The sequence below is a fragment of the Zeus faber genome, assembly GCF_960531495.2.
Source record: "Zeus faber genome assembly, chromosome: 12".
Lineage (NCBI taxonomy): Eukaryota > Metazoa > Chordata > Actinopteri > Zeiformes > Zeidae > Zeus > Zeus faber.
In genome coordinates, this window is record NC_137196.1 from 8,621,472 (window position 1) to 8,645,471 (window position 24,000).

The 24,000-nt window shown below is 43.7% G+C and overlaps 2 protein-coding genes across 2 annotated transcripts; one reads left to right on the forward strand and one right to left on the reverse strand.

Moving 5' to 3' along the window:
• Window positions 1-820: 820 nt before the first annotated feature.
• On the forward strand, window positions 821-10,182 carry nr2f6a (nuclear receptor subfamily 2, group F, member 6a; the record flags this gene model as incomplete). The annotated part of the gene is made up of 5 exons (XM_080011002.1): window positions 821-1,089; window positions 2,974-3,068; window positions 4,355-4,689; window positions 5,034-5,280; window positions 7,827-10,182. 5 exons carry the CDS (start codon window positions 821-823, stop codon window positions 8,099-8,101), a joined length of 1,221 nt encoding a protein of 406 aa, XP_079867128.1. The 3' UTR covers window positions 8,102-10,182.
• Window positions 10,183-10,516: 334 nt separating this feature from the next.
• LOC307238318 (occludin-like) lies at window positions 10,517-23,372 on the reverse strand (the record flags this gene model as incomplete). Its single annotated transcript, XM_080011250.1, has 8 exons — window positions 10,517-10,618; window positions 11,325-11,366; window positions 11,703-11,874; window positions 11,971-12,222; window positions 12,293-12,447; window positions 21,597-21,758; window positions 21,848-22,051; window positions 22,824-23,372. 8 exons carry the CDS (start codon window positions 23,370-23,372, stop codon window positions 10,517-10,519), a joined length of 1,638 nt encoding a protein of 545 aa, XP_079867376.1.
• Between the last annotated feature and the right edge of the window lie 628 nt (window positions 23,373-24,000).

A 24,000-nucleotide genomic window follows, 5' to 3' on the forward strand; every position in this document is an offset into this window, starting at 1 on the left:
AGTAAGTAGAGGACAATCGCGACGAATGAGCTGCAGATTTCGGGGTGAGGAGGGCACTTTAAGAGGGATGGTCACAGCCTCTCCGAGGCATGTGCTAGGGGCGAGCATTAGCAAGGTCCTTTTTGCAGCCATTACTGCTGCGCGACAGAGAGAGAGAGAGAGAGAGAGAGAGAGAGAGAGAGCTGCTGGGAGATCTGAGCGACCGATGGGAGTGGGGGTGGTAGGGGCAGATTTTCACACGGTTCCATTCTCAGCTTGTTCATCCTCAGCCCGCTTGTTGTGTTTCATTTTTTCGTTCACTGGGCTGCGGGTTTGTGTTTGACTCATTGTTTCCTGTGAAAGGTTCCTTCTGCTGACTTGGACGGGCCGTGCGTCTGCGGCCCGCCGCCTCAGGACCCCGGACCCTGCAGAAAGGGTTCCAAAAACGGAGGGGATTTATTGTTGGTTTTTTTTTAACTTATATAAATATAAAATTCTAGTGAGGAAACTGTTGCAGTCCACAGCACAGGCATGCTGAACAAAAAAAAGTTCCCGGAGTGAGAGAGACTGGTTCCAGGTCATAGTGGAAGTGGGAGGAGACTCATCTGCTTCTCTTCTTGGGTTTTTTTTTTTTCCACCCTCTCCTGCCAGAGCCACTGCTTCCCATCCCGTTTTAAGTGCGAGGGGAGTTAAAAAAAAAACAACAAAAAGAAAACAACAACAAAACAGAAACTGGGCTTTTTTTTTTTTTAATCATTATTTTTTTAACCATTAATGTTCGTACCCTGACAGTCTCGGCTCGGCTGTCCGTTTCCCCCGGTAGTGGTCTGGTTACCAAGCGATGGCCATGGTGAGCGGGGGCTGGGGAGATCCCAACGGGGGCACGAATGGACTGGGGGACAAGGGCTACCTGAGGGGGGACGAGGAGGACGGCTCGCCGCAGGCCGGCGGCAGTGACATGGAGGCCGGCGACGAGGACAAGGCCTGCGTGGTGGACTGCGTGGTGTGTGGGGACAAGTCCAGCGGCAAGCACTACGGCGTGTTCACCTGCGAGGGCTGCAAGAGCTTCTTCAAGAGGAGCATCCGGAGGAACCTCAACTACACCTGCAGGTGGGGGCACCACCACCTTTATCTCGTCGTTACGCAGGAGGAAAGTGCTGCCGCCGGCCCGTACCTCATGTATCACATGGCGGCGTGACACTGGCGTCTGTTATTGACCGATTCTAAAAGTAAACAGCGGCGGGATGGCGTTATCGCGATAAAGGACGAGATTCCGCCTGGGACTTGGTCCCACGTAGCATCGCGATATCTGTCGTTCCCTTAATTAACGTAATGCAATTTTTCTGAGCGCCGTTATGACCGCTCCAGCTCCACACATGCTTGGTTATAATAATAATAATAATAATAATTCCTATTGCTGTTCTTCTTCTTCTTCTTCTTCTTCTTCTTGTCTAATTAATGACACCGAGGCATTCATCAAAAAATATTCCGATATGTGATTTTAATGTTTAATATTGTTTCACATGGTTGCATCTTCCAAAGTAAGTCAGTAAACAGACTAAATCCATTAATTGGGATTAATTGCAGCAAATTATGCCATGAATTAGTTTATTTTGATTAATTAATTCACAGCCACAAAAAATAAATACATATATATATAATATATATGTATTATACGTATGTGTATCAGTCACTCCTCACTTAACGACCGAGTTCCGTTCAGAGCACCAGGTTGTTAAGCGAATTGGTCGATAAGTGAGGACCCTTGTTATTTCACGGTCAGGGGGCGTGGCCACCGTGAACGCTAGTGTAGTGAATACTGACATACTGCAGGAACGAGACTGAGAGCGGTGATGAGAATCAAGATTCAAGAGATACCATATATACGGTCATACATATATGCAGTGAAAGGTCATGACACCCGGTGATTATGCACAATAAGCTCTAAAAATACTAAAATGTGCGTAATCGACACAAGGTGCTCGAGTAGATGAGATCTATATAATGTAAACAGTATATATAGTGTATACAGTATATATAGTGTATATAGTCTCTGTATATGTATATAGTATATGTATATATATATAGTGTATATATAATATAGTAGTAAGGGTGATGCGCGATGAGATGCTTGACGCTGCGCACGGTCGTTAAACACATAGGTCATTAAGTGAGGAGTAACTTTGTATTTGTATATGTATGTATGTGTGTGGATATATATATATATATATATATATATATATATATATATATATATATGTGTGTGTGTGTGTGTATGTGTTAGTGTATATTTTGAGGGGAAAAAACATGTATGTATGTACATGTAAGTATGTAGCTGTGGCCAACAATAAGAACAACATGAGTATGTCCCGTAAATAATTCAATCCATGTTTTTCAAGTGTAATGGTTCTGCAAAAGGAAACGGATGCAAATTGCTGTAATGAGTTCAGCCAGCGAGATGATGAGCAGAGCTCTTACATATGCACATAATGATATGTGTGTCTGTGAGCTCACGTTCATATGGCACTTACAATTACAATATTTCTATTATGGTCGATGAAGTTTAGTGATACCCACTTCTTAATTTGTAGTTACTCAGCGTGCCTGCAGATTAAAAATATTGTTGACTGCTTAGAACCAGGCAGGTCTATAAAAAAAATTAAAATTAAAAACGTCATTGTGGTTCGAGATCAACATTGAGTAGGATAACACACAGAAAAGCTGCTACGAGGAGGTCCCAGACCTTTATGTAATCTGTGGAGAATCAGCTTTACATATACTGTATATAAAACCGTGTTAGAACAGAAGAGGCTTAGCTTGGTTCCAAATCATGTTTACGGCCGCAGGAGAGTACCTCTCGGCTTGTTAAGCGGCCAAAGCGTCTGGGCTTAAAAAGATGCTTCAGAACCCGATTTCTTTTTATCGATCAGATTTGAATAACCGATCAGTCAAGCAGCTCGCGTGATGCGCACGTTTGTGTGGATGTGTTATCAGGTCCAACAGGGAGTGCCAAATAGATCAGCATCACCGGAACCAGTGCCAGTACTGTCGCCTGAAGAAGTGTTTCCGTGTGGGCATGCGGAAAGAAGGTATCTTCCTATGCTAGTCTATCCACTGTGTGTGTGTGTGTGTGTGTGTGTGTGTGTGTGTGTGTGTGTGTGTGTGTGTGTGTGTGTGTGTGTGTGTGTGTGTGTGTGTGTGTGTGTGTGTGTGTGTGTGTGTGTGTGTGTGTGTACTCCTTCAAGTAAGCACTTAAAAATCAGCTGGATGGTGATAACTTTGCTTCTGTCATTACCTCGCCTCCACCACCACAGCAGCCCCGGCGGAGTGGGGGGTAAATGCCGCGCAGCGATGGCTGTTAGTCGTGCGTGTCGGCTCAACGCCGACACGCTAAGTGGCTTAATCTAGTGCCTGCGTAAGAGAAAAGTGACTGAGTGGGATACAGTGCTAAGACACCTGCGCCCCCGATCTATCAGCCTTAAGCCCTACGGTAGTATCTACGCTAACCCCTCTAACCCTGGTGGGAGTCGATCGGATCGAATCCCGACGGGGCGGCGTTTACTGCAAACCGCTGGGCCGAACTGGGTGTGATGTCAGTCCTGTCCAGACCGTCGGTGGGGATATTGCAAGTTCAAAACAAATATCACCACCGAACTTTAAACGAGTACAGTACCCTGTTGTGCCGCTGAAAGGAGTCATTCATCACTGGGTGTCTCTACGTAGCCGTTGGGTACAAGCCGTGACGCTGTGTGTAACAGATGTTACATCCGTCTTCTGTCTCCCCTCAAGGGCACGCCATGCTTTCTGTTCAGGGCATGGAAGCCATCCGCTACTTTGTCTTGAGAGAAGCGTATTGTAATACTCCGAGGGAGGACATTGCCAGGAAATTGAAATTTAAATGAAACAAAAAAAATAATAATTCTACACCCATCATTTGCCGTCTTTGCATTACTATGCGGAGATAACCTTCATGTGGCCCGCGCGTTGCTGAATGACCTATGCAGCTCGATTGTACTCCTTTTTAATCTGGAAACTTGAGCCCGCGAACCCAACCCAAGTGCGTCTGTTTGATAATCTGACGTTCACGGTCCGCCGGAGATATCCAGCTCATTTTCAATTCTTCTCCCTTTTCCGTATTTTCCTCAACCCCAAATCCCATGTTTTACCTCTCCCCTTTGATTCCTCCTTTCACTTCGACATAATTTATCCTCCTTTTGTCTTCTCCGCTTCCCCTGCCCTTGTCTTCTTTCCTTCCTACTTTGTGCCACTCTCTCTCTCCTCTCCTCTCCTCTCCTCGCCTCTGCTTGCCTCGCCTCTCCTCTCCTCTCCTCTCCTCCTCTCCACATCTCCCCTTTGTCCCCCAACCCAACTTCAGCAGTCCAACGCGGGCGCATCCCCCCACAGCCCAGCCTCAGCCCTTCCATCACGCCCATAGGGGGCGCCAGCGGGCTAGGCGGTGGCGAGTTCTACAACAACAACAATGGCGGGGGCGGCGGCGGGGGTCAGCCCGTGTCGGAACTCATCTCCCAGCTGCTCCGCGCAGAGCCATACCCCAGCAGCCGCTACGGACACCAGTACAGCCAGCAGGCGGGGCCCGACAACGCCATGGGCATCGACAACATCTGCGAACTGGCCGCCCGCTTGCTGTTCAGCACCATTGAGTGGGCCCGAAACATCCCCTACTTCCCAGAACTACCAGTGTCAGACCAGGTTAGTAGTGATAGAAACGTTCGGCTCTTATATCGAGACTCTGCTCATGACCACTGACTCAGTAGATTTGTACAATCCGACCCTTTGTTGTTTCTTGATTCGGACACATCTCAAAGCTCTTGGTTACAATAAAATTACTCTTTCCCAACTTGTTGAAAAGATTTCTTCTATGAGTACGAATCGTTTGCAAACAAAAACATTGTTTGCGCGTCTTGTGTCACGACAGGTTAGTAGGTGAACACTGCCTTAACTAAATAATTAGGGCTTTCAAACACCTTGGTGCATTTAGGATCTTCATTTTGTTTTTATTTGTATCTTAAGTTCACATGAATTTGTCGTTCCAGGTGGCGCTGTTGCGCCTGAGCTGGAGCGAGCTGTTCATCCTGAATGCAGCCCAGTCGGCGCTCCCCCTCCACATGGCGCCCCTGCTGGCCGCGGCGGGGTTCCACTCCTCGCCCATGTCCGCCGAGCGCGTGGTGTCCTTCATGGACCAGGTCCGGGTGTTCCAGGACCAGGTGGACAAGCTCACCCGGCTCCAGGTGGACTCGGCGGAATACAGTTGTCTCAAGGCCATCGCTCTCTTCTCCCCAGGTAATAAACCACTGGGAGGTTTAACATGCAACTTAAAACTTGCTGAGAAAAAGTGCAAATTTTGAAAAAAAAAAAAAGTTCCTCACTGTCGTTGGTGAGGTTGAGTGCATATACCCTATATACACATTTTGTGAAAAATCTTTTTTGCTGAGGACCCCCTGCAATTTCCTCTCAGGACCCTAGGGGGGCTGTGGACCCCAGTTTGGAAGTTCGTTTTACATTTTTTTCCCCTGTTAGAAATTTAGAAAATTAGAAAATATACACTACTCACAAAAAGTTAGGGATATTTGGCTTTTGGGTAAAATTTATGGAAAATGTAAAAAGTTCACGCTCCAGCGATATTATATCATGAAAGTAGGGCATTTAAGTAGAAGCATGCAATGGTGATTTCCTCATCTCAAGCAATTTATTGAAACAAAAGCCAACAACAGTGGTGGGTTTACCACAACAAAAAATGTCAATGTCTCAATAACTTGTCATGTGCCCTTGAGCATCAATTACAGCTTGAAAACGACGTCTCATGCTGTTCACAAATCGACTTATTGTCTGCTGAGGCCTGGCCCCCCACTCTTCTTGAAGGGCGGCCCTCAGGTCATTGAGGTTCTGGGGTACGGAGTGACGAGCCTCTACACGGCGACTCAGCTGATCCCATAAGTTTTCTATTGGATTCAGGTCAGGAGAAAGTGAGGGCCACTCCATTTGAGGTACCCCAGTCTCCAGCAGCCGTTCCCTAATGATGCGACCTCGATGAGCTGGAGCATTGTCATCCATGAAGATGAAATTAGGCCTGTGTTGTTCATGCAGGGGCACAATGACTGGATTAATGATGTTATTCAGGTAGTATGGGCTTGTCACTGTACCATTCACAAAGTGTAGGGCAGTTCTGTATTGACTAGACACACCTGCCCACACTGTAACACCACCACCACCAAAGGCTGGTCTGGTGACAACAGTGGCTGATGCATAGCGCTCTTCTTGACGTCTCCAACATCGTTGGCGGCCATCATTTCTGCTCAACGTGAATTGACTTTCATCAGAGAGCAGCACTGAGGCCACTGGTCCCTCGTTCAGCCTAAATGCTCCCTGGCCCATGCAAGACGATGATGCCTGTGCCTGGTGGTGTGGTCAGGTACCCTTGCAGGTCGTCTAGCACATAGACCACGCTGATGTAAACGGTTTTGAATGGTCTGACGTGACACTTGGGTGCCTCTCACCTCCCTTAAATGTGCCTGGAGTTGAGTGGCATTCATCATCCGGTTCCGCAGGGCACTGTTCACAATGAAGCGCTCATCAGTGTGGGATGTGGCCAAAGGACGTCCACTTCTATGCCTTTCTGTGGCTCTTCCAGTCTCTCTGTATCTCTGTTGCAACCTGCTGATGACACTCTGTGACACTCTAAGCTCAGTGGTCACTTCCCTCTGAGAACATCCTGTTTAAAGCCTCGCATTGGCGAGGTGCTGTTGATCAGTTGTTAGGTGTCGTCTTGGTCTTATGATGTCAAAATGTGAACAGCATGATGAAGAGGACTGTTTAAATACCAATTCTAATTGATCCAGGAAATGTATTGGTCGATTCATGGATCAAACACCTGTTGTGAATTTTGCCGTTCAGCTCCTTGTTAGAGAACAGCAAGTTGTGCAAAAAGTACTGAAACATTGAACAGTTGGACATTCAAAAGTTTAGAGAAGGTCAAATTAAGTTCACCTGTAAAGGTTATAGTGCATTTTAGGTTCATCCTGAAATTTCACCCGAAAGCCGAATATCCCGAACTTTTTGTGAGTAGTGTATATCTTTTTTTTTGGTTGGATATTTAGATACAATTTTGAAAAGACTTTTATTTTCAATACTTATGAAATTCTAAATCCCATATACAGTGATTCACATTGGAACATTATTACTTTAAAGGCCTTAGTGCTTTCTGTCCCACCTGTTATTGTCTTAACAATATTTGAGCAGGCTGGCCACCGACTCCGTCTCTCTTTGCTATGGCACCATCTCCTGGCATACTAATGAAAACAGCATCTGTAATGTGTGCTCTCAATATAAATTAACCGGCACATTAAACAGTCCATCAGAGTCTGAGTAGGTCATTTCAAAGAACTGCAAACTGTAAGAGAAGAAAATATTTAATCCTGTTAATAGGTTTAACAGGATAAAATCGCTGAATGCTTTACCACTTGAGAAACGTATCACTCTGCTGCAGCTTCTCACTGTCTTTCAAAGGAGTCCAATGGGGCGAATGTTTGAGCCTTAAAAAAATGTTTAACCTTGCATTATAGTCCCGTGTGTCACAGTTTATGGAAAATATATGTTATGCCGTTTATAGGTTGTGCCATAAAGGTATAGCCGGGCTTGAAAAATGGCAAACGTATCCTTTAATGTAACAGACAGGTCTGGTGAGATGAGACGATGAGGGAAACACGTTCGTATTCGTGCTCTTCAGGGCCAATGGACGGCATCATCTGCTGGGATTCCCGCCGCTCACGACTCTTAACGTAACCCGCCCAGGTGGACGCGGACGTAACTCTTCTTCTTCTTCCTCCCAGACGCCTGCGGGCTGACGGATCCCGTCCACGTGGAGTCCCTGCAGGAGAAGGCCCAGGTGGCGCTGACGGAGTACGAGCGAATGCAGTATCCCAACCAGCCGCAGCGCTTCGGCCGCCTGCTGCTCCGCCTGCCGGCCCTGCGCGCCGTGCCCGCCAGCCTCATCTCGCAGCTCTTCTTCATGCGTCTGGTCGGCAAGACCCCCATCGAGACGCTGATCCGCGACATGCAGCTCTCCGGAAGCTCCATCAGCTGGCCCTACGTCCCGGGACAGTAGCCTGTGCCCCGCCCTCCGTCCCCGGACTCTTCCCCGCTCCCTCGGCCGTGGGCGAGGTCCCCGCCTTGGGATTAGTGACGACAAGGACCTGCGGGAACCCTCCTGACGCATCATGTTCCATCTGTGCGGCTCTGCATCTCCCCTCCCTGGTGCCAGCTGGCCGCCGTAGCGTGCTCCACTCCAGCCACTGCGCTCCTCCACCACCTCCCCCTCACCGAGCGAAAACCCAAGGCCTCCATGTAAACCTGCGGAGCGGACGATCCGCCGCCAGATCGGACTCAGTTTCGGTGCCAGGTCTCGGGGCGGAGGCAAACACCAAGTCCTGGGCTGCGGTACGGCCGGTCCCAAACAAACAAAACGGCAAACAACCTGCCGTCGTGACTGAGAATGCACATGCTTAAAGACAAGAAATAAAAATTCCAAAAACAAAAGTCCTGCCACTCAAGGTCAGCAAAATGCTTTCATAACTCCCCAAGTTTTGCTGCAACAACTGCTAATTTTTTTTTATTGACATGTGTTATTATTATGTATCATTCATCACTACTACTGCCGTCACTATCACAGCACAAAGACTGTCAACGTACAGAAACTATGGAGTCCAACAGCTGGTAAAGGTCTCAAGGGCATTGTGTTTTAAGATAATAAATGGCTTTACCTCACCATTAACGTTAAGTATGGGGGAGTCGACCAACATCCCAAAAGGGGTAGAGGACACCAGGAGAATTACCAAAGTACTGCAAGGTCACGAGAGCGGGGTCTGGTGTTGGAAGGCAGCAGATAAACCGATTACCCAAACGGCCGCTTGGTTGGCAGAAAACAAGAAAATGAGAACGTTCAGAATCATTCACAGCGAACTTAAAAAAAAAAAAGCCACAATTACACGACGATGGACTAATACCTCACAGGGACGTCAGAATGCTCTAGTCTGATAATTCCTTAAAATGCAAAACCTCTGTAAACGTTGTTCACCACAAGCCGCCTTCCTTTTTCGACAAACTGCCTTGTTACATGATGAATTTGGGGACATAAGAAATGACGTTCATCTTGTATCTTATTTTTCCTTTTCTTTTTTTAAGACAACCCAAACTGAAGTTTTTACACGTTGCATCAACAAACTGAGTTTCTCTGTGACCGAAGAGGATAAATTCAAACCAATATGTGACAGACAGGCAGATTTTTTCATTTTTTTTCTTTTTTGTTTCGGGTTTCAAGTCGAAGAGTTAACGACCAAACGTGTTCACCACTGAACGATATCGATAATTGCTGAGCAAAACTGTAGGCGTTTCTGGAAATGGTGTCAAGCAAATAATATCACCTGTATATCTGTCAGTTAAGCAACTTTTGGTCAATCCAGTCTGTGGGCGGGTGAAAAATCCTAAAGGTATTGAAATGTGTATATATGTTGAGGCCAAGTCGTTCTGCATGTTATAATGTTGTTTTGGATCTCTACTACGTTTTTTGAAATTTTCATTCTTTCGAATGTAAGTCCGTAAAAAAAAAAAAAGATTTTATCTAAAGTTTGATATTTGAGTTGAATTGTCGGCTCTCCTGCCATGTGTTTTAATTTCTTTTCTTCTTCTTAATGTTAATATTTTGAAACGAAAATACCTCCGTCAATTAAAAAAACAAACAAAAAAAAACAAAAAACAGACAACCCATCTTTGTACCGATACTAGCCGGTATTTCTTAAAAGGTGATCTCCAGAGCGAATATTAAATACTGCCCACGCATCAGACGAGGAGTAACAATGTGAAAGAGTTTTTTTTAAATAAAAGTAAAGGTGGTTATATTTCAGGAGGACTAACTGTGGCATAAATGGTTGATAAAAACTAAAGACTGTGCATCATTTAATGGTGGTACCACACGACTAATTCAAGGTATATTCTTAAGATCCACCCCACACTCCACGCCATTGCCGTTTGGAAATTAGGACGCTCTGCTTTGAACCTGAAAAACGCTGGACTGGACTATTTCACAAAGAGACACCAACCGATGTAAAATTAATGTTTTCCTATATTTGTTTCTTAGCTCTCCTAGTTTATAAATTTTAAGTGTATGGAAAAACATTATTAAAGATTCAAGAGATCACTGTGCCGCCGTGTTTGTTTTCTAATCTGCCTTTTGCAAAAAACAACAGCAAAAAAACCCCCCCAAAACGTTGGGGTCCGTTTGAAGAACAGCAACTGAAGCCGTAGAAAGCTTCAGAAGTAAAAAAAAACAACCTCCAATTGATCCTTTTTTTTTTATCTTAAATTAAATAGGGTTGTGTGTATAAATAATCACATTGGTTAGGTCGCCAACAAAACGAGAATAGCAGTTTTAGTTGTAAATATGTAGTTCTGTGACGAGAATTGGAAGTAATGTATTCCTTATCAGTGCCGTCCGTCCCAGTTTGTCCGAGCTCTTTGTCTCGGTTTAGCAGAGACCGCCATCGAAGTTCTTCACCCGTCGCTTGATGTGGAAAAGTTTGTCCCTCAGCTCTTTGCTCTGCCTCTTTTTCCCTCGATAGCCCTGCGACTGGGGAAAAGCGGGAAACAACAATACGTTCATTCATCAAATGCATTAAATGTACAGAAAAACCACCTTGTGGACGTGAATTAAAAGGATGTATTTTCATCATTCATTTGCGGAGTAGGCGAGGCTCTATCTCAACAGGTCTGTCCACAAAAAACACCCCTAACAAGTCACTGTTGCCTCTCCAGAGCTTTTCCCCCAGACACCCTTTTATGTGCTGAACCAGTTCTACCGGAGGTGAGAAAAGCCCCTTAATACATCAGTGAATCTCACCAGGAAGAATTCCAGAGATGTGTTTCTGTGTTTCCTTCAGGGGATTCACACCCAGAGAGAAAAAAGGGCTTTTATGTGCCAGCCCTCAAAATACGGAGAGTACGCCAACATTTCAGCATGTTGAATATAAGCTAGATAGTATAGATAGCAGTACTGCACATATCAACTGCTATTTCTAGAAATAATTTTCATTATCATTATGGTTATTATCATTAGTTCATGATAAAGAATAACTTCATTGACCAAAAAACCCCTAAACACTCCACAAGCAACCATTTCTATTAGGGATGCACGGATTGTGTAATTATGGGCCGATACCGATGTTTAAAATATCAGTTTGGCTGATAGCGTCTTCTAAAATCGATCGCAGATGCCGTTGTTCTTATGGACGGCAGCCAACAAGGTGCATATCGGTGCATCCCTAATTTCTATTTACCTCCTTAAGATCCTTTAGTCTGTTGTACTCATCCGCGACACCCTAGGATGGAGAGCAAAACTGCTGTCAGCGCTTATACAGCCAAATACTGGATTATACATTCATCTAATAATATATTAACAAGAGAAAGTCACAGATCCCGATCACTGTCATAAAAATATGAACAAAAACACAGTGTTGCATAGCAATCACCTTTACGATACATTTGACTTTTTAATGGTTGTATCAGTGAGACTACCTACCGCTCTGGGTGAAACACTGCCAGCTACTGGCAACCAACAGGGATTTCAACAATGTCAATAGAGCTTCTGTCATTCACCACACATCTCTGCCTCCCTGGAGTTGGCTTTTAAAATATATTTGCCAGACTTGCTCTACCTGATACTTCATGGAGCCCTCCTCCAGGGTGTCCAGCTCCCTACTCAGCTTGTGGATCTGGTAGCTGATGTCGTCCATCTCGGTGCAGAGCGTCTTGTAGCGGGCCAGATCCTCCCCAAACTCCCTCTTGTACTCACGTCGCTGCTGGTCCGAAGTGATCTCCGGGTACAGCCTTAGTTGAATTGCATGAGAACCGTCCATTAAGGGGTGCATAAAACGGTATGAATGTTAAACAAAAGGTAACGTTCGTTCAGGGATGGCGGCCCACCTATGGAGGTAATCTCTGTGATCCCTGTTGAGTTCGTCCCCAGTGTCTCCTTCAGTATTGTAGCCGGTCCCATAATGGGGATCTGTCGCATCAAGAGTAGGGGGACGACACTCCTGGTTCTGACCCGGTTCCTTCACATATTGAATGGGTTTCCTGATGCTGTCAGCCTCCTCTGAAGACACACTTCCTGTAACGCCAATGTTCTGGTACAGAGGCTCGGCGCCGCAGCCGTTGGTGTTGTTCAATGAGTACCTGCGGCCAACGAATAAACACTTTATTTATCTGTGTTTGGTTCAACTTCGGCCAACATGCCCATACTCACACGTTGTCCTTGTAGTTGCCCTCGCTGTAGATGTTGAACACCCCGTTGCCGCAGGAAACTACGCTGTTCCCCGCCCTCAGATCTGGCATGGCCCTCTCTGATAGGACGACAGTGGGTGCCTGCTGGGTGCTCCGCCCCTCTCCCACATGGTTCACCTGGAATAGCGATAGAAAGCTAAAGTGGAGCGGTCATTATCGCAAATAAACACCCCTCAGAGTGATTCAAGATCCTGCCTGGGGTTATTTTGCTATAATTACTGGCTGAGTGCACATTATCGCATACTGTACCCTATATTTGGTTATGGAGTATTAACTTGGAAATAAATACCTTAAGCTACAATATCTGAAATCAAAATGGTTTGATATAAGATTAGCAATTATTAAGGTTAGGTATAAGGTTAGAGATGGTATGAGTTTAGGTATGATGTTGTCTGGTTAAGGTCAGGTTAAGCATATGGATGGACAGTTACTCAAAGCAAAATGTATCCAAATGCCAAATATTTAGGGAGTCCTCAATGTGCAGAGGAGCTGATACTAAGTTAAGTATTAAGTTGATACTCAAGTGATCGTCAGTTGATATTGAGCTGACTTAACTTTGGAATAAACACATAAAGTGTTGATCCAAAAAGCTTGAAATCCGTGAGGGGTAGCAAATGCCACAAGAAAATGGTCTAGTATATCTCTTTTCACATGGACCTCAAAAAGAAATAAAACAGAAAAAAAGACAAAAAGCTAAAAAAAAGAAAAGCTCATCTGACTATTTTGTAGCTGAATACTTGAGCTTAAATAACGCTTGTTTCTTATTAAACATTCACAAGAAAGCACTTGCATTACTTTGCATTAATTATGTACTCAGTCTGCCAAACGCCCCGTTAGACTACCCCATTATTTTGCCATTTAAGATCATCTAGTCCAGACTTCTTAAAGCGTGACTAGACGGACGGTGGACATGACGGCGAGAGAGGACCGCGCTGTGCCCGCAAAAAGTGCGACGCTAGTCAGCGTCTTTTGAACAGATCATCTGTAGTCATCACAAGGCCACCAACTCCCCAAAATTCTAGCACACTAGACATTCCATCAAGCCAACAACCGAGGCAGCAACGTTGTCAGTCCAAGAGGCTCCAAATTGGACTGGTGGCCAGACTGTTAAAGCAGAGAAGTTCAAAGAGTCCTACTGAAGGAAAAGGCCCTGGTGGTGCAGTGAAAAAGATAACATATGCATGAATACACCCACATTAAGAAAGCATTTTCACCAGCGATGTCATGGCTAAGGCGACATTCAGCCTCACACTTGTTCTTCCGTCACTAGGAACCAGGCCAGGAGGACAATGGACAGTTTTCTTGGCCAGACATTCTGTTCAGCTGGCTCTTCATTTCTGCGTGTATCTGCAGACGACGACATCCATAAATTCTCTGTGTTCAACGCTCACGCACACCTATGCTAAAAAATACATGACTAAAGTTTGCCCGAGGCACGGTGAGATGCTCAGTAGTTTAAGTCAAAGAGACTCCATCATTGTCCACCACCTTTCTTCTGGAGCGATTAGCTTCTTATCTGGCGTCCTCCGTTCTCTGCTATTCTTAGCGGCAGCAGCAGCAGCGTCGGAGCCACTCGGCTGAAAGGAACCCCACACACAGCACAAGTTTCCTCAACGGCTTTCAGCATTAACAGCCACGTGAATGGGTAACGGCGTCATCGAAGCACAAGCTTGATACAAGAGACTAAAAGACACTCCAAACTCTGCCGTATGTTGTATAATCTGACCCTAATCCACTTCCCCTGTCTTGTGCTGCATTATTTATGAGCTTTAGATTTTGACCTATTTTGGGAAATTTCATCACATGGAGCTGAGTAAAATGTCTGGAACAACAAGCCACAGATACAGATCTAATGACTGTCCAGTTAGTGCTTGTGACTCCGAGACGAGAACGCCGAGCAGAAAACTGCAGGTGAGGATGTCTGGGATGGAACATGGCAGACGGCCGGATGGAAGTTGTGATTTTCTTTTGAAAGAAATGAACATTTAGATTTTTGGGAAAACAATGTTCAACAATCGTTTTTTGAAAATGCCTTGTCCAGGTGGAAATACTAAAAAGGCGAGAGAACAGCTTTATATGAAGAACCTGAAAGGATAATCAAACCCTACTACTCTGTTCCCCTTTATTCAAAATTTAGAAATAAATCACTTTATCACCTGTCCTGTTTATAATAATGATAATAATAATAATAATAATAATAATAATAATAATAATAATAATAATAATAATAATAATAATAATAAATGCAAAATCTTGCTTCTGTTGACTGTTATCTGAAATACTATGCCAAAAATAAAATAAATATATATATATATATATACACACACACACACACACACTCTAAATTTAAATATTATCCATTTTTGGTTTAACACACAGTATAAGTATAGATCTTATAATGATTTCATATCTTTATATTTATCCCGCCAACTTGGACAATTTCCTTTTTTTGTCAGAATGTGAATTGTTGATAGAGGTTGGTTGCTCATTGTAAATTTAGCTTGAATGTATATTTCCAAATTATGCATTTTCCACTTCCATTTTTAGGTTTATCGAATATTGACGTTTTTAAAAAAAACTTTAATTCATTTTTAGGTTTTTTGTATATTGAAATTTACAGTATATAACATACAGTATATGCCAAAAATATATATTTAATTTCAATTTCAATTATTTCCTATTGTTTTTATTTGTGCTGCTATAACACCAAAATTATCTATCTATCTATCTATCTATCTATCTATCTATCTATCTATGGTGTGGAAATTTCTCAATTCTAAGATGCATCGCGATGCCGATGGGGATGATTCTGCATCGATGCAGTGACAGAACATAATCGGGAGTTTGGAAATATGATGGAAAAAAAACAACAACCATACCATTTATTTCTTATTTACATATTTTCTTGTGATCAAAATAACAGCCTACAGCCCGGCTTCGGCTGGACAATAAAGTTGTAGAGTTATGTCGCTCACGCAGTAACGGCGCTCTTTTGCATTGAATTGTGGGATTGTGGGCGTTACCTTCGTAATTGGAAGATATGGTGGAGAGAGGCAGAGATCAGCAGCAATGATTTAAAATGCACCCAGTATTTTGAAAGCGTATATCTGGGCACATTTCGGATATAATGAACTTACTGGGAAGCACGGACTGGACAATACCCACGCTGTGTGTAAAATCTGCCTCACAAAAATTTAATACTTTGGTATTACGAACGAATTTGAGGAACCACGTTAGCTGTTTTCACCCTGTGCTTACGTCTGCAACCGTAAAGAATACAGCGATCCCGGCTAATCAGCCAAGAATTTAGGAGGCGCTGTCAGCTTTGCTGTCCAACTCTGAGAGAGGGAGTAGAATCACCCAATCTGTGGCAGCTTTCATAGCTAAGGATCTATTTACAACCTTTATTCCGTTGTAGAGAACCCCGGGTTTCTCCACCTGCTGAAGAGCTTGGAGCCACGATATAAGCTCCCATCACAAAGTCAGTTTACAGAAACGACTTTACCTGCAATCTACATGTCATTCCTGGACATCTGTGGCAACTGACTCGTATGTAACAATAACTGCACATTATATTAGCGAGGACTGGCAGCTTTTATCACGTGTTGCAAACGAGAGCCGTTTATCACAGTCACACGGGTTCTCCTCTGGCGGAGCTACTGTTCAATGTGGTGGAAGAATGGCAGCTAACAGATAAAGATGTAGTTCTGGTGACGAAGGCATTTAAAATGGCGGTTGCAGCGCAAGTCGGAAAATTCTCTCATATAAAATGCTTCGCTCATACGTTGAATCTTGCATCACAACTGGCACTTAAACCACCCACGGTCTGCAGGCTTCTGGGCAGAATCCGACGGGTATCAACATTCTTCCACCGCAGCACTACCGCAAACCACCATCTTCAATCAAATCACTTGGCCTTGCCAAGTCATAAACTGAAAACTGACGTTGCCACCAGGCGGTACAGCGCATATGAAATGGTGGAGAGGTTTTCAGAACAATAACATGCAATTGGTGCCATCTTGCTATCCTATCTCCTGAGGTTAGAAGAGAAGAGTCCGACCTCTGCACTCTCAACAAAAAAGATTTGTCAAATAGAGAGGATGCAGTGAAGGCATTAAAACCAATGAAGGATGCCACTGCATTTTATGTCCGAGGAGAGCAATCCAACTGTTTGTCTCATTGCTCCATTAAATGCACAACTCCTCCAGAACATGACGGATACAATTCGGAGACTCACCGATGATCCAAGAGCTCAAGCATGCTATCAAAGCAGATCTCCATAAGAAGTATAACAGTGAGGCAGAAAGGAATATCCTTCATGCAGCCTCTGCCCTGAATCACCATTTTAAGGGACCGGGGAAGACTGGGAAAAACAGTTATTCTAATAGATGTGAGCTGTTGCATTGACTGAGAAAGTTCTAACTGCTGGTTTAATGCTATACTTTCTTTTGCTCAAACACAGAATGAGAGGACGGAAGCGGATAATGCGCCTGGGGGAAGAGGAACTCTAGAAGAAGAAGAAGAATCTTTTTAATTGTCACGCAACACACCACACGCACACACACACACACACACACATACACACACACACACATGCTTTGGATGGTGGCCGGTGAAATGTGGCCTCTGCATTTGACCCATCCTGGCTTGTCCTTCCTCCGGGGGGGCAGCCAGGAGCAGTGGGCAGCATTTGTCGACGCGCCTGGGGACCTGGTACCAAGTGTCCATCGCTGGTCAGACGATGATGTGTGCATGTTTTTGGTGGGGGTCCTTACTGACGGTAGGTGGAGGAAACCCCATGTGAGCACGGGGAGAACATGCAAACTCCACACAGAAAAGCTCCTATTTTGGGAGATAAGCTGCCGGAGCACGGTGCCAACAGCGCCCCAGCGCCCCCTGCTCCCAAAAGAAAGGACTCATTGCTGCTTGTGAGTTTGCTGGAACGTGCTATCACTGATGGTAATCAACAACAATCGAAGTCCACCAGGGCCAGGGCTGAGGAGGAAATGGCGAGATACTGTAAAGCCCCACTGCTGCCTCTCACTGAGGATCCTTTGAACTGTTGGCGTGTCCATGAGACACATTTCCTCATTACATTTTCACACATTATGGGTAGGCTAGGCCTATACAATTTTATTTGGTTTACAATTTAATTGAATGTTAAGACATTTATGTTTACATTTTGATATTATTTTATTTTATGAACAAGTATCACATAAATATACACTATATACACTACACTATATAAAGTACTTAGCAGTTTAATGCTATTTAGTATTGGAGTACTGTTGCAGTCTGTTCTCTGCTGTGTTCAGACTAGAGTCATGTTTGTGATGTTTGCCATATTCATTCATAGAGCTGCTATGTTTTTATCTATTTTTATTTATTTTTTAGTTTATTTAACAATGTAACATGTGTGAGCTGAAAATATAGGTAGAATAGGCCTACACCATTTCTTTCTATTTTCTATTTCTATTTTATGAACAAGTACAACAGCTATGTGATGTAGTCTGATATTTGAAAGCGGTTTTGAAATAAAGACAGTTTTGATTTATCTGACTGCTTGTATTTATAGATGAAAACGTGACCATATGCAGTAATATATAAAATTGAGGATGTGATACATCAATAATCATTGACAGATGAATCGTAATCTGATCAAACCGTGAGGCCAGTGAAGATTCACACCTCTACTATCTATCTATCTATCTATCTATCTATCTATCTATCTATCTATCTATCTATCTATCTATCTATCTATCTATCAATCTATCTATCTATATATGCATACCTATCTCTATCTATCTAGCCAATCTAAACTTCTACTCAATTTCTCTTTCAAATGGATGCAGCAAAATATAGCACAAAACACCAGTGGACCATTCATTTGGAGCCAGCGCACTGTGGAGGTTTCGTCCAGCCACACGGAGGGAACTCAACACTTTTATACATTATACATAACACATACATTATATATGCCTCCATGCAAGGCAAGCATCTTCACTGTTATACGAGAGCATCCCAGAAGAGCAATTGAATCATTCAGAGGAAGATGTCATATTCACCAACACATTTTGAGAACATATTTTAAGACACGTCAACTCTGTTCCTCCAAAAGTAATTGAGTTGACATGAAGGGGAAATAATTGCTAGTGGTTAAGTTATATAGCTTTGTTTTTTTTGTTTACCAAATCAATTCACAGTGTACTTCTTTGTTTGGCTTACCTGGGAATCTGGATTTAAATTGAGAGAATTATAAAAAAAAATTACTAAATACTATGAGAATAATTCAAGATTAAACATTCGCTGAATGATAGTGAATCCATTGAAACAGTCTTAAACTATCATGGGGAGTAATAGTGATTAAAAATAATTTGCTGAGGAGTGATCGTGATCTGGTCTAAATTGATGACCCAAATATGAAATGGGCATTATATCATTAGCCTATTTCCTCTAATTTTAGAGAATTTAGAGTAATAAAGATACTATGCAGTTATATGCCAGCTTAATAATGAAAATGTTGCAGAAAATAATGTTTAAGAACTTAATTACTGTAACCGAACAAAATAATTTGTAGTTTAGTGTTTTATCTGATGCTTTACAGAATTTGAATCTTCAGTCTGTCAACTTGTCTTAACACAAGTTAAGACAGACAAGAGCTGTGATAACACTAACGCCTCTAGTCACACTTCGTCCGTTCACAATTAACTTGTGTCCCTGTCTCTCTCTTACACCTGCACGTATATGTTCACCACACAGACAATAAGTATCTCAACAGTCCTGTTTGTCCCCTCATTGTTAAAAATTATAAATTGTAATTTGCATCTTTCCATTTAAAAGTAGTTCTCCACCAGACGATGTCTGAGGGCTCATTATTAATGCTGTATTAATGACAGATTTGACCCAACTGACTAGAAAAAAGACTTAAATTAAAGACATTTCCTGTATATTTATAGTTTAGTTAGTAAGTACACAATATTGTTTCAGTTAGTTTTCGTTTTTTTCTGTCTAGTTTTAACTAAAATGTTTTTTCAAATCTAGTTATAGTTTTTAATTGAGTTTTAGTTAACTGTACAGAGATGCAAACACATGTATGGTGAAAAAAGGTGTGAAATATACTATGTGTATGGTGGTAGCCGACGATTTTCCGAATTCCCATGAACACATCACTTCCATAACAGTTTTCTGAGCGTGTGAACGCGGCATTGCTTCTTTGCTTTCAACTGGAGACTAGATCCGTGTCCGCGTGAGTCCAGTAGTTAATTGATGGCAGATGGCGTCGTTCTCGCTGACGAATTAAAAAAAATACCCCCTGGAAAAAATCTCTTCGGTTCGGTCCGGACGATTCACACAATTAAGTCACCCAAATTTACATGAAAAATGCGATATTTGCTGAAAAGCCAATTGTTTGCATCCCTGACTGTAATAACCCGTCCTCTACTGCCGTCCACTGTGATTGGCTCTATGGCTGACAGCACTGTCAGCAGCCCTACAGGAGAAACGCTCCTTGGTGTGCTGGGAATTCATATCTATGAGTAGGATGCACACTTTTACTTTCTCTGACTGTGTGGAAATCTGACGTTTTCATATCACAGATGACGAATAAAGGCATTCAAAGGTGAGTCTTACAGGCAAAACACGAGACTCATGTAGGCTGAGTGAATTAACCCACCAATGCACGTTCAGTGTTCTGTTTCTGACTGTAGCATTTTAAATATCACTAATGCAACAAATGTATTTATTTTGGGGTGCACGTTTTGCTGTTTGCTGTCCCTATTTTTTATATTAAAAAGTGGTTGCAAAAGGGGGCAACCAGAAGCCACGAAATAGTTGCCAATGGATTCAATCTAGTTACCGAGGGCAACCGTTACTGCTGAGCCCTGGATAAGATACATTTTTCCTTATCTTATCTTATCTTATCTCACACGCTGTTCAAACGACTGCAATGATACTTTTCTGACATCAACATGAGCGACTTAAGAGAAGATGTGGAACTTCCAGATTTACAAAGTAAAAGGGTTTTTCATACTAGCTAAATCCACTGGCCCAGAGCGTGGGCAAAGCAAAAACACAACATCTACTCTCTAAGCTAGAGGCACCAGGAATAATGATGCGTTCACTGTGGTCAGGGATCCAACGGTTCTCCGGCCCAGTTTTATTATATCTGTTATCACCTCGCTGGTTAATGATCAGCTCCAGTGAAACCAGGCACGCCGAGAACAAACACCAGTACTTTGGGAGTCGATACCAGTGACTCGCGTATCAAGTCCAAAATGACACAAGAAACGTGATGTTTTCTGTTTGTCCTGGGACTTCATATAATAGCAAATATCTAGAAAGTGAGCTAGTCCCCATCAGGCTTTTTTTGTTTTGACCATTGAGTCGAAAAAAACGAGACAAAAACGAAGATACAGAAATGTAAAGTTAGTTATGTGTTCTGTGGATCTGGCTGTATAAACTAGGATCGAATGCTTACATTTATCTATTGGCTACCGGGCCACAGAGTTTAAACTGGTATTTCATTATGTTATTTTTTAGATGATAGATAGATAGATAGATAGATAGATAGATAGATAGATAGATAGATGAGCCACATGATGTGCCACAGCTCATTGCCGACGATGTTGCAGAAATAGCACGACGTACTGTAAACCAATCATTGCGTTTCAGAGTAAAGCAGCACACATCTGTGTTGTTTTATAGTTTATAATTAAAAAAGAAAAACATATGGTAAAGCCTCTTTGTTATGCGGCGCAGCACAGGAAGGCGCTTGTCAGGACGCTCAAATTCATAGGAGAGGCAAAATAAGTGACACTGATTTTTTTGATTTTTTTTTTACTGTACCCATCAAAATGGGACTTATTTGCAAAATTTAAGATAAACTAAGTTAAACTATAAACAAGAAGCAAACAAGAAGCTGCTTGAGTTCGGGTCGGTCGTTACCCTCATCTTATGTTGTCGCAGCGCAGTAGCAAATGATGGCAAATGTTGTTAGCTAGATAGATAGATAGATAGATAGATAGATAGATAGATAGATAGATAGATAATGCATGTAGGTATGCATAATGATATAATTTTAAGATAAATAGTGTAGACAATTGATGTCTATCATACTCGTTTGTGATTCTTTTCATGGAAAATGCCTCATAAAAAACATGTAAAAGAAATATAAATAAAAATTAAAAATAAGTTTGGAGTTTGGAGTTTTATTACAACAGATTATCCACACAAGAAAAAATAAGGAAATATTTATTTGTCGGACTTACCCAGTCCTGGACGTCCTGTCCCTCTGAGGCTCTGACCAACGGCTGGTCCCAGTGGATGTTGTGCTTGCCATGGCGCCAGATCTTGCTGCGCGTTTTGTACGCATAGTAAGCAGCCAGGGACAGGGCTAACACCACCAGCAGGCCCAGCACTAAGGCCACCGCCTGGGAGATTGAAATGAGCCTTAAATAAGAGTGACAATAGAAAATTATTGAATAGAATATAATATTTTACATTTAACCGTCCAGCTAACCTCCTCCGGGTCCATGTAGCAGTAGTGATACAGGTATTGGTTGTACATGGGGAAGCCTCCTGGAAAGCCGGCTCCCACGCTCCCACTCAGGCTGGGGCTTCCCTGGATGTTCTGACACATCATCAGCATGGGGTTGTACAGCATGCTCTGCGAGCTCTGCGACATCGGGTTCACCCCGATCACGAAGATGATGTCAATTATGCCCTTGAAGAGAAGGGCGAAAGAGTAGCAAATTGTACCCATTTTCACATGTGTTTTAGGCAATACTAAATATTTCAAACCTTATACGTACGGGAATAACGTACAGGCAACCGGTCATAATTGCAAAATAACGGCTGAAACGGCAAATTTTGCGTTAATGACCGGCTGGCTGCACATTATCTAGCTTATAACACCGCTACCTACTAAATCTGATAATATATTGAGAAAAACTATTGATTTTAAGTATGTCTAGTTTCATAACTAGTATGCGTAGTGCGACAGTGCATGCGGCGACAAAGGTTCCACTCCTTAGCTTCCGCTGCACAATATAGTGATTTATTCACCCGACAAAAAATGTAAAACTTTGCCTCAGACATGACTTACCTATTTACTGTTATTTATGTGAAATTGGACATATCCGTATTCACAACCCTACTCAAGTCCTCCATGGTAGTTTCTATGTAGCATTACAAGATGTCCCCACTAGCTAGTGTTAGCATTAGCATACAGTACAGGTGGTGTGAAACGAGGGAAATAAATACTAGCAGTGAGAAGGGTTTGCCCATAATAACGGTCATTATTAACAGACAGCGGCCATTATTCAGTAATAACTGACTGCTGATTGCCACTATCGACCAATCAGAACTGAGTATTCTTCAGAGCCGTGTATTAACTTATGTTAAATAGTGAAACTCTACATGCAGCTTCAATGTTGACACGTTTTATGCGGTGAAACGTGCGCTGGAACTGTGCTGCTTCGGTAGCTCCGACTCACTTGCAGGACAGCTAGGACGATGTCGCTGATGAACACGGCGAGGTAGAACCCCCGCCCCCGCATGGCACGCGCCCGCGAGAAGCTGCCCACCAGGAAGCCCAGCGACGCCAGGAAGTTGACGGCCGCCATGGAGATCATGGCCGACTTGGCCGAGTAGGGCGTCATGTACGAGTTGGCGTAGCCGTAGCTGCCACCGTAGTAGCCCGAGCCTGCCCCGCTGACCGCCCCGCCACCGCCCGGCCCGACCCCGTAGCCCACGCCGTGCATGTCCCACACCAGGGTGGAGGCCACGCAGGCGAAGATGACGAAGCACATGATCACCGTGGCGCCCTGGAAGGTTTTGACGAAGCCGGGCGGGGAGAACCAGCGGTAGAAGTACTGGGGCTTCTCCTCCGGGTAGTAGGAGTCCGGAGGAGGATGGTAGGAGGAGCAGGGGGGGCACTGGCTCCGGGGGGAGTGGACGCTTCTGGGTGGGTAGAAGCTATGGGAGGTGCCGTTGCACGGAGGGCTGTACACCGGGGGGCTATCATACTCCCGGGGCTCATACATGATGGAGTTCTCGTTCGAAGGGATTCCAGAAAGGCCGGTATGGCTTATTCAAAAACGATGGAGAGCACTTCCATGCGTCTCCTGCCGGGTTTAACACCCACACCAAGTCCTCACAGGAAACATGGATCCATGGAATTCCAACCAGATTACAATAATAGCCTGAAAAATAGAGCAAAATAGATGCTTGGATGGAAATATTATTGTCATTGTTGGAGACTAAATACAAAAATAATACCACGATCCATTCAGCCTGATTGATTAAATCGTCCGTTCCACCACATCCTCCCTCGCTCCTGCGCCTCGCCGCCCCTCCTCCCCACCCCGACCCGCTTCCTCCGGTGTCGCTGACCCCCATTCCGTCAGTCCTGTGGAACTCAAGCCGACGGGCTTCAATAATTCAGACCTGAGGGGAGCCGGAGCAGCCGCGCGAGGTGCACCGGCGCCTCGTTCCCTCTCTTCCGAACTGTTTACCTCTGGATCAGATCAAACACTGTTACCTTCAACACTTCACTGTTACCTTCTGAGATGAGAGACAATCTGTCCTTTCTGCTTTCTTTCCCTCGTAGTTATCCCCCCCCATCTGGTTTAATTGATACACACACACACACATACACACACACAGACACAC